Raw genomic sequence first — 11,202 nt, forward strand, 5'->3', positions numbered from 1 at the left:
TTGGGGCACTATGGTTGGTATTACCCCATCCAGGTTGCAGATTCATCCCACAAAAAAATCCAACATATGAGACACGAGTGCTGGGGAGAAAGGACAGATTGATTCAGCAGCCAAAGAATGGAGAAGAGGGAGCTTTGCTTCCAAATCAGTTTCTCAGTCCCATGGAGGAGAGGGATAATGAAAGAGAGGGACAGGCTGATAGAGCAGAGGGACATCCATGTCTTTTCTGCCAATAGGCAGAGATCTCCCAGGAACTTGGGTGCCACCTCTTTTCACTCCTTTCACAGTCTGGTGTTTCCCATCCTGGTGGCTGGAAGATGTCTTTAGCCTTGAATGGGGAGGAGAGAGGCTAAGCAAGTCCAGGTCAAGTTAACCCTGCTTTATAGTTTATGTTCCACAGGTCTACACACAGAGCTGGGTAGAATCTGACAAAAGGTTAAGATAGAGAAGGCCCACGTGTAGGGTCAGTGGCCTTTAGTGAAAGGAGAGTAACCCAGACCACTGTTGCCAACATAATTCACATGCCAGAGGTGTTATCTACAGCAAACCAGTGGGGCATCAGTAATGTATTGCCCCACTGTGTGACCTCCAAAATTAATGATTTTTAAGTCAACTAAGAGCAAGAAAATCTAGAGGGTTTAAGTTTTTCCCTAGTAGCAATATGAGGGAGTTCTCTACAGTGACCGAAACTTAGGAGAACAAGTTCACATTGTGTAATAGCACATTCAGTCTCTGTTGATTGTTATAAAGTCGTCGGACACTATGAAAAATCCAATGAGCATGTTCACACTCTAAGTGAGATTTTTTTGGTTTATTATGAGAATAGCCAGCACTTTCCCGATTTGCTTCATTTTCAGGGTCCCCAAGAATTCTTTGTGCTTTAAAAAAAATTTTTTTTTTAATATTAGAGGTTGAGTCACTACTGAGCCACATCTTCTAGTCCTTTTTTTGAATTGTTCAGGGCCTTGCTAAGTTGCTGAGACTAGCCTCAAACTCGCAATCCTCTTGCCACAGCCTCCTAAGACAATGGATTTACAGGTGTGCCCCACCACAGCAGGCTTCTTTGTCTTTTACAATCTCATTCAAGGGCAATTCCAGGTTCAGATATTTTCTAAAGCACCCTCTTATCTCAGAATTCGATTTCCTGGATTTATCGGGCAATCATTCCCCATTCAAGTGCCAAGAAGTTGGTATCTCAGTAGTTTCCTTCTACCTGTCTCGTCATCCATGAATTCTACAGTGGCCATTCTGGAAAATGACCTCAGAAGCAGGGTTTCCTGACGCAAACCCAGTTCATCTCTAGGCATACTGGACTGTGACACAGCCATAGAGTCCAGGATATCAACAGTTCTAGCTGTGTGCCTGCCCCCACCCCAAAGCATAAAGGAGCGAGCGCCACCTAAGGGCTGGGCTGTGTATTGTGGATCTCGGCAGGCCGATGCCCCACTTTCAGGCATCAGAAAACCAGCTCACAGGACCCAGTGGAGGCTCCTGGATCTCTTGTCAACTGGGAAGAGTAACATGATGTTCTGCCGCTACTCAGCATGGGCTGCACATAGTGTGTTCTTGGCCACCCATGAGCCACAGTCAAGGTCCCACAGAGCAGCAGCCACTCCTCTGATGAAGTTCCTCACATAGGACCACTCAAAGTAGAAGAAAATGCAAGCTTTGAAGCAATCCATCTGTACTCCTGTTGTCCCTTTTCCAGGATCTGAACCACCTGCTCTCACAGTTTAGCAAAGCAAGAAGAACATGGTGGTGTTTAGATACCAATAATCTTAACTGATGAAAATATCCAGAACAAAAGGAGATTGGCAAAGTGCCAGAGTTGCCTTAAAAGCACATTTTTAAATCACCCACACAAACGTCAGGTGAACCAGGCCTCACTCTGAAATGCAGACAGAAAACGCACCTGCACTGCACCTTTATAAACAGAAAATGGGTCCTGGGAACAACTGGCACAGTCATATTGCAATGCTTTCTGTTTCTACATAAAGTAACACTTCCCCTTCCTCCTTAAGTGACCAGTGGAACCCGGGAGGGGAGTCACTCCTAACTGGTTTAGAACTTTTCCTTTTCTAGGCAGATGCTAGGGTTGGGATCTGAAAGTCCCCCAAGTGTTAAAGGCTTGGTAGCCAGCCCAAGGCATGATGGGGAGGTGGTGGTACCTTTAAGAGGTGGGGCCTGGTAGGAGGTCTTAGTTCATTGGAGGCGTGGCCTCCAGGGGGATTGTGGGACAGCGTGAGCTGGACTCCTCGCGCACGTTCCCGAACCGCGGGTCAGTCAGTTGTGGACGAAGCCTCCGAAGCTCAGAGCCACCATACCGACGTTCTTCTCTCAGGTATCTGGAGGAGTAGTGGAGGCGGCCTAGCTCGGCTGGCCCTGGCCACACTCTCCTCAGACATTTTCTGTGCCAGCAGAAGCTCCTTGCTTCCTGTCATGGTCCTTCATTTCTCTGGTGACACTTTTAAAAAACTGTGTTCAAAAACTGGAAATTTCAAAACCAGAGACGCCCCACCTTTGAGGGAGGGCCAGGGCTTCCCTGCCCTCCGCCCAGGCCGAGCTGGCCCCGGCTTAGAACGGCTCCACTTACCGAGGTTCTCACCTTACGTGGTGGGAAAGCCCTCGGCCCTCGGTAGAAACCACACCCTGGAGCTTGTCCTGGGAGAGTGATGTGAAGCCGGCTCCTCTCTGGTGACCTAGGCGGGCCGCGAGCTGCAGGTGCTCAGGGGCCACAGGATGGCGAGGGGAGCCGCCGCCGCTCCATAGGTTAGGAGTATTAATGCCTTTTCTTCAGAGGATATTTTCAATTTGCAATGGGTTTATCAGGAAATAGCCCCACAGTAAGTGGAGGAGCATGTATAGTCGTTTAAGAACAAAACTCCCCATAATTTTTTCAGAAAATCATAAAGAACATAAAAGTATGTTGTTGAATATGGTATTTGACATTGGCTTCTCAAAAACACCTTTTATCAAGGAAGTTTCCTTTAGGTATATTTTGCTTTTTTAAAAAATTTATCTGCAAGCATTGAGATGCTCATGGTAAATTATATGTAAAGATTTTAGGGGTGAGCTCTCCTCTCTCTTTCTGAATTCAGTTTGCTATTATTATTCTGTGTGTGTACGGTGGTGAAGGTGGTGGTGGTGGTAACTGAACTCGGGGCCTCGGGCATGCTAGGCAAGTGCTCTACCTCTAAGTTGCATCCCATCCTTGCTATTATTTTATTTATGTTTTTAAAACAAGATCATGAAAGAAAATTTTAGATGTATAAAGAATAAATAGGTCCCTCTAGAAATAAAGGTTTGATTGACAGTAAGGTATTCCTCCAAACCTGCCAGAAACCATCCAGCCTGGAATACTGAATTCCAAAACATGACAAACTGTAAGGCATTTTTGCAGATAAAAGATTATGGACATGAAGAAATAATTATGAAAATAGATGAGGATGTATGAGTGAATAAATATATAAGAACCAAATTTATTATTTGTTTATTTATTCTTAGTGATGATCACAATGGCCAAAAGAAGATAAGAGCTCTGCTAATTAATGAATGATTTACTTGTAGATGAAGCAGTGTTGTCTTAGCATGATAGTTTTTCTGTCACTATATTCATAATTAGGTCTGGAGTATAATTTAATCTTTTGCATTTTTCTTATCTGGCTTAGATATTGACAAACCTCCATAATAAATACCCTCTTCTTCACATAGTTTGCTAGACATTTCGATCTCTCCTAGGGAAAAAGTAAAGTTTCATCCACTGTAATAAGAAGTCAATAAGTAAAATCTAAAATTGCTTCATCACAAAAATAGCAATATAATGCTTATTTTAAAATAAGGTAAATACAAGAAGAAACATCCAAAAGGACTGAAAGTGGGTGCCTCTAGGGAGGAGCGCAATAAACCAGAATTGCTTGCCTTTGTTTGTTTGTTAAAATAATCCCTTTACTATTGCTTTTCATTTTAAGCCAAGGGTATAAAAATATTTTGCATTCTCTTAAAACTATTTTTGTCGGGCTGCGGGATATGGCTCAAGCGGTGGCATGCTCGCCTGGCATGCGTGCGGCCCGGGTTCAGTCCTCAGCACCACATACAAACAAAGATGTTGTGTCCGCCAAAAACTAAAAAATAAATATTAAAAAAAAAAAGAAATTCTCTCTCTCTCTCTCTAAAAAAAAACTATTTTTGTCAAGCATATACTACTTTGATACAAACTAAAGAAAAAAATGATCTCACAAAACTTAGTGACTTCATGGTACAGAATCTATTTTGAAATCTGTGACATCTTCTCTTAGTTTAATTTCTCCCTTGCTTGGTCTGGATTTCCTTTTCTCCAGAGAATGCATCTAGAAGTCACGGGTTGTTCATTTAAGCTCAGCTAGTATAGTTTGCACTTCCCTGTCTCTGAACATGTGAGAGCGCTTCCCCCTACCCTGTAGCATGCTGAGATATTGGCTTTATACCAAGCAACACCTCCAGCTTTATATTCATCTTTAAATATCCCCTGGAGGACTCCTGGTCTAATGTCAGAATTCTGTAGAGGTCACATACTAGTTCTTTTTGGCATCTGGTTGACTTGAGGTCCTGTGGCTTTGCTTTGACAGTGAGTCTAGAATTCAGTGATGGTGTTGGAGGGGTCCTTAAGCGAGGATGCAATCAAGACTCACCCTAAACCCAATCTGGGTTTATAGGGAAGGGCCAGGCCCTGGCCTACTATCAGCTGCTTCATTTCAAGGCTGACTCAGGAGGGGACAGTATTGTGGATCTGCCACTTGGAGGATAATCATTTTAAAACAGAATTCAGTTGGTAGATGGCAAGTTAAAAACTGACCATGGGGGCTGGGGTTATGGCTTAGCGGCACAGCATTCGCTTCGCATATGCAAGGCTTTAGGTTCGATCTTCAGCACCACATAAAAATAAGTAAAGTTAAAAATAAAAAACTGACCATGGCAAAAATGTTCCTTTTTAAAATTTTACTGTTTTTGTTTGCATCAGAAACAGATTCCTTTTTCTCCAGTTAAAATAGTTTAAGATTTTAGTTTTGTGGGATTATTTAAAATGATGCTGTTTGCAAGTCGTTGTTTTACCTTATGACTAAGGCTGAAGGGGTTCACGTTTTCTCTAAATTAAAATTTGTGTACTTTCTGCTCAGTACTTTCTGCTCATTGGAGCAGATTGCTATTCCCTCCCCCTCTTTTATCATCCTGGCTATTGTTGATTATACCTAAAACAGTTTAAAGCAGTAGCTTTTAGTTTGTTGGAAAACATTTCAATGAGAATCCAGCCACAGAACCGCTTACCATCTTGGAACTTGGGGAGAAGTCTACAGATCAGGATGTCAGAGTCTTGGGATAAATTTGCTTCGTTCTGTTTCGTTTTGTTATTTTTTTTTTCCTTGTTAAGCTTTTCCAAGAGTTCCAAGCTAAACCTTTTTTTCTTTTGGGGGAGAAGGATTTCCAGGGATGGAACTCAGGGTCACTCTACCACTGAGCCACATCCCCAGCCCTATTTTGTATTTTATTTAGAGACAGGGTCTCACTGAGTTGCTAGCACCTTGCTTTTGCTGAGGCTGGCTTTGAACTCATGATCCTCCTATCTCAGCCTCCCAAGCTGCTGGGATTACAGGCATGTAAACCTTTTAATTCCAGTACCGGCTACAATGCTTGAAGGCTATAATTTAATTAAGGGGGTGAATGCTAGGTATTAAGAGGAAGAATGAAGAGATTTAGGAACTACACTGACATTCAAGTTCTGATTACACTGGAGAAAGGACAAGTCTAATGGGCACAGCCTACTATAATTGATTGGATGAAAGTGAGTGGCTGGAAATAGAAAAAGAGGTGGCCAGGTAATCTGACTTGTGTCAATTGAAACAAAGGTAATTAAGAGAGTATTGGAAACTTTATGTGTCTGTGATTGGTGGTGGGGGTAGAAGAAAGGGATGTGACATTGAGCTGAGCCTGAAGGTTGGCACAGGGATGAACAGCACTTTGAATCTCTGCACAGGTAGCAGTTATGAAAAGCCGTCTTCTATCCAGAAAGAGTGTCATTCAAAGCACTTTTGCCTGGCATGGAATGCTGGGAATGGGTGAGTGGCTTCACTTCCTAGAGGCCTTATAGGACAAAGGGATCTTGATTCAATCCTCCCAAGGGAAAGCTGGAGGAGATTTTCAAGTAGGAGAGTGACATTATCAGGTGGACTTTTGTGAGGATCGCAATAGACAGCATACAGAAGACAGGCAAGAATGAGAATATAGTACTTTTGGGCCAATAGTGAGAAGGCTTTAGGTGGGGAAAAAAGTGCCAATTTCCTGGATTAAGGCAAGTGATAGGCAAAGAGATAAAAATCTAATAAGACTTTTCTGTAATTGATTATGTGTGTACCAGAGTAAAAATGCCTAGGTTTCTAATTTGGACAATTTGGTGGGTGGTCCCTATGGTTTCCTCTTGGTATGTAGGTGCTATGTTTTATCTTCATACAATAAAGACGTTCTTGCCAAGGTAGTGCCCATGGGTATCATTGCTGGAAGAAGATTGGCTGGAAGGTTGGCAAACATTGTTGTTCCAATCTCTAGGTCACACAAAGCACTGGTTTTGGCAAATGTTAGATATCCTAAAGGGGTAGAAACATTTTTTAAAAAATCCCGAACTTTTTACATAGAAACATGAAATGCTGTAACCCCCTGCAAGGATCCCTTGGAGAGCTACATTGAAAACAAACATATTAAAGGCTCATAGTAACTCAGAGTTTCTCAGAGTCACTTGAGTTTAGAATTCCTTTTACACAGAAAACATATTTGGGGATATTGCTGTGTAGAAGAGATCTAACAAACTGAACGCAGTCTCAATGTTATGACATTGAGAGGAGGCTAGGATTCCATTATTGAAGAATATCTGTGTAGTGTTCTGCCAAATGTTTCCCAGCCCAAGTGGGAGGAAAGATAAGAGGAAACGTGGGAGGAAGTACAAAATCATTGTCGTGCAGAGTAGAACAGCAGAGTCCTCTGAGCTGCAGGTGTAGAGCACTTGCCTAGCACATGCAAAGCCCTGGGTTCCATCCCCAGCACAAAAAAGGGTCTCCCTTGGTAGTACAAGGTCATGAATTTAAAGTGAGACCAACCTCCTACTGTTTTTGTACTGTTTTCTCCAGTAACAGTCAGTTACCCAGATTCAGTTGCTGAAAAGACAGGGGCTGGGTTGAGCCAGCATTAGGATTTTTCAGGTGAGAAGGATGGTAGGGAAGGGGCATGAGGTGTTAGGAACAGATTCCATCTTCGGTGCAGAGGGAGGGAGGAACACATGAGGGTGTGATGATAATGGAGAAGGACAAGCCTTTGGATCAGGAGCTCTTGGGCTGTCAGAAGACAGCCGTGATCTGGAGCACTAGAGTGCAGAAATGGAAGGGAAAGAAGATGGGAGATTTCAGAATTCCAAGGTAAGGCCCATATGGTAGTGGTAAGAGCTGGGGTGTGACCACGTGGGGAGAGGAGTGAGTGAGTGATCGTAAGAGGTTCTTGGAAGAGGTCAAGGTGCTGGTGACACCCAGGACAGCAGTGGATATAGGATGGAAGAGGAAGGTGATCGAGCCAAGTGCTAATAATCCTCAGGATTCAGGGAGGACAGGGAATTCTAGAGATGGTAGCAACAAGACAGTGAGTGGAATCACTAGCAGGTGACATGAGCTTCAGAGGAGCTGAGAATAGTAAAGAAAAGAAATGCTTTTGAAACAACACCTCTAGCTCCACATTAATCTTTTTATTTTTATTTTTTATTCTAATTTGTTATATATGACAGCAGGATGCTTTACAATTCGTACTACACATATAGAGCAAAATTTTTCATATCTCTGGTTTACACAAAGTAGAGTCACACCATCGTGTCTTCATACATGTACTTAGGATAATAATGTCCATCTCATTCCACTATCTTTCCTATCCTCATACCCCCTTCCTTTCCCTCCCACCCGTCTGCCCTATCTAGTGTTCATCTAATCCTCCAATGCTCCCCCCAACCCCATCATGAATCAACTTCCTTATATAAGAGAAAACATTCAGCATTTGGTTTTGGGGAATTGGCTAACTTCACATAGCATTATATTCTCCAACTCCAACCATTTACTGGCAAATGCCATAATTTCACTCTTCTTTAAAGGTGAGTAATATATTATTGAGTATATATACCACATTTTCTTTGTCCATTGATCTATTGAGGGACACCTAGGTTGGTTCCATAGTCTAGCTATTGTGAATTGAGCTGCTATGCACATTGACATGGTTGCATTACTGTAGTATGCTGATTTTAAGTCCTTTGGGTATCAACCAAGGAGTGGGATAGCTGGTTCCATTTCAAGTTTTCTGAGGAATCTCCATACTGCTTCCAGAGTGGTTGCACCAATTTGCAGTCCCACCAGCAATGTATGAGTGTGTCTTTTTCCCCACATCCTCACCAATGCTTATTATTGTTTGTATTCTTCTTTTTTTTAGAGAGAGAAGAGAGAGAATTTTTTTAATATTTGTTTTTCAGTTTTCGGTGGACACAATGTCTTTATTTTATTTTTATGTGGTACTGAGGATTGAACCCAGCGCTGTGCACATGCCAGGCGAGCGCGTTACCGCTTGAGCCACGTCCCCAGCCCTTGTTGTTTGTATTCTTAATAGCTTCCATTCTGACTGGAGTGAGAAGAAATTTTAAGAGGAGTTTTGATTTGCATTTCTCTAATTGCTAAAGATGTTGAAAATTTTTTTCATGTATTTGTTGATTGATTGTATATCATCCTCTGAGAAGTGCCTGTTCAGTTCCTTGGCCCATTTATTGATTTGGTTATTTGTTTTTTGTTGTTGAGAAGAAGCTTTTTAGTTTGAATCCATCCCATTTATTGATTCTTGATGTTAATTCTTGCACTACAGGAGTTTTATTAAGGAAGTTGGGGCCTAATCTGACATGATGGAGATTTGGGCTTACTTTTTCTTCTAGGTGCAACGTCACTGGTTTAATTCCTAGATCCTTGATCCACTTTGAGTTGAGTTTTGTTAATGATGAGAGACAGGGGTTTAATTTCATTTTGTTGAATGTGGATTTCCAGTTTTTCCAGCACCATTTGTTAAAGAGGCTATCTTTTCTCCAATGTATGTTTTTGGTGCCTTTGTCTAATATACGATAATTGTAATTATGTGGGTTTGTCTCTGTGTCCTCTATTCTGTACCATTGGTCTACAAGTCTGTTTTGGTGCCAATACCATGCTTTTTCTGTTACTATTGCTCTGCAGTGTAGTTTAAGGTCTTGTATACCCACATTAGATTTTGAGATGTGGAATATCAGAGAAAAAGAACCTCAATTTTAGGGAGCCATAGGGACAAGAAGTATCCTCAGGGAACATTTGGGCTCCAGATAGAACCAGAAAGTAAAGGGAAGGTAACAGGAGTTTGCTAAGGCACTGTATTCCAGAAGGCACAGTGGAAGGGTTTAAGAGTGTGGGAGGGTGCCGCAGTCCAGCTGGCTGCAGCAAAATAACGGGGGTGGGGTGGGGGGGGGGTGACGAATAACTTGTGTACGTTGATACAGCAGGAGTAGGAGCCGTTTATTACAGGACAGGAGCAGTATTTATACATTCCACACAGCTTATCTAATTAGCATAAACTAGATACAGCAGTCAACCAATAAGAAATCTCCACACTTAATGGCTCGCTGGTGTTACTTCACAAACCACTCCCTCTGGCATTTTGCCAGGCACCATCCAGACTTGTTTACTAACTCTTAACATTCCCCTGGCAAAATGCCAGGTGTTATTTTGACTTGTTTACAGACTCTAACAGGAGGGGTGGGGAAAAATTGGTTGGAAGGATGCCCACTATTCATAGGAATCCATCAGATGATGGAGCTGCGAAGAGGATGAAGAAGAAAAGACTGGTCCTGGTGAAAGATGGTTGGCTCCAGTAACATCAGACAGAGGCCTCAATTTGCTTTGGCTGAACCAAAAAGATAATTTTGTACTTAGCCCTCCTTTACTGTATATGATTCCTCTGGTGTCTTACTTCCCACAGCAAGTGAGGCTGGGTCCAATGGCTTATGCATACTTGAGTGGACTCAAAAAACAGCCACTAGAGAAATGATTCCTCGGGAAGAGGCAGGGACACCACCCTCTACAGAAGTGCATTCTGGCAGGGTGCAGAGGCACACACCTGTAATCCCAGAGGCTCAACAGGCTGAGGCAGGAGGATCTTGAGTTCAAAGCCAGCCTCAGCAAAAAAGAAAGACACACTAAACACTAAACAACTCATTGAGACCCTGCCTCTAAATAAAATACAAAAAAAAAAAAAAAGGCTGGGGATGTGGCTCAGTGGTCAAGTGCCCCTGAGTTCAAATCCCTGGCACCAAACAAACAAACAAAAGTGCATTCTGGAAGGTGCTTCCACTTGACTCGTCTCCCCTTGCTGGCACCCAGATGTCCTCCCCGAAGGAGAGCAATCCAACTGAGGAGACAGGTGCTTTTCCTTCAGGCTAGCCTTCCCCACCAGGGGAAACATTTTCCTCTCAAACTCTTTTTCCCCCTGTGGCTGAGGCTCTCTTGATGCTCTGGTTCTTTCTTTTCTGTGCTTGACTGGGCACCTGAACCAATATCAATGCACAAAGGGTTTGCTCTGTAGACCATCCCTCTCCACCTGCAGTTCCCAGAATGTAGCCCTGCACTGCCCAGTAGTCACAAGTAGCTCCTTCTATTTAAATTAACAGAAATAAAAGAGAAAAGGCAGTATCTTGATGACTCTAGCTTAGCTGCATTTCCAGCGTTCAGTGGTCTCACTTGATTGGTTACCATTCCGGGTCAGCACATGGTAGAAAGTTCTTTTATAAGGTGCTGGTTTAGGCCATGAATAAAGATGCTATGTGGGTTTCTTTCAAATTCATGTATTTTTTCTTCATTGCTGCAGAATTCATGAATTAGCGCAGAAACTCCAAGGTGTGAGAAAGGAACTGGACTGAAATAGCCTGAGCTGTGCTGAGCACCAGGCATGGCGCAATACAAGGGCACCATGCGGGAGGCTGGCAGGGCCATGCACCTGATCAAGAAGCGGGAGAAGCAGAAGGAACAGATGGAGGTGCTGAAGCAGCGCATCGCTGAAGAGACCATCATGAAGTCGAAGGTGGACAAAAAGTTCTCGGCTCACTACGATGCCGTAGAGGCGGAGCTCAAGTCCAGCACGGTG

General features: G+C 43.0%; 1 protein-coding gene across 1 annotated transcript in view; it reads left to right on the plus strand.

Annotated features, from left to right (window-relative positions):
* Nucleotides 1-2,103: 2,103 nt before the first annotated feature.
* Nucleotides 2,104-11,202, plus strand: part of Fam50b (family with sequence similarity 50 member B) — a 10,100-nt gene continuing 1,001 nt past the window's right edge. The window contains exons 1-2 of the mRNA XM_015493970.2: nt 2,104-2,341; nt 10,927-11,202. The exon at nt 10,927-11,202 is cut by the window's right edge and continues 1,001 nt beyond it. Coding sequence (XP_015349456.1) covers nt 11,008-11,202 — 195 coding nt within the window. The 5' untranslated portion in view covers nt 2,104-2,341; nt 10,927-11,007. The remainder of the gene's footprint in view (nt 2,342-10,926) is intronic.

Source organism: Marmota marmota, unplaced genomic scaffold (assembly GCF_001458135.2).
Source record: "Marmota marmota marmota unplaced genomic scaffold, marMar, whole genome shotgun sequence".
NCBI lineage: Eukaryota > Metazoa > Chordata > Mammalia > Rodentia > Sciuridae > Marmota > Marmota marmota.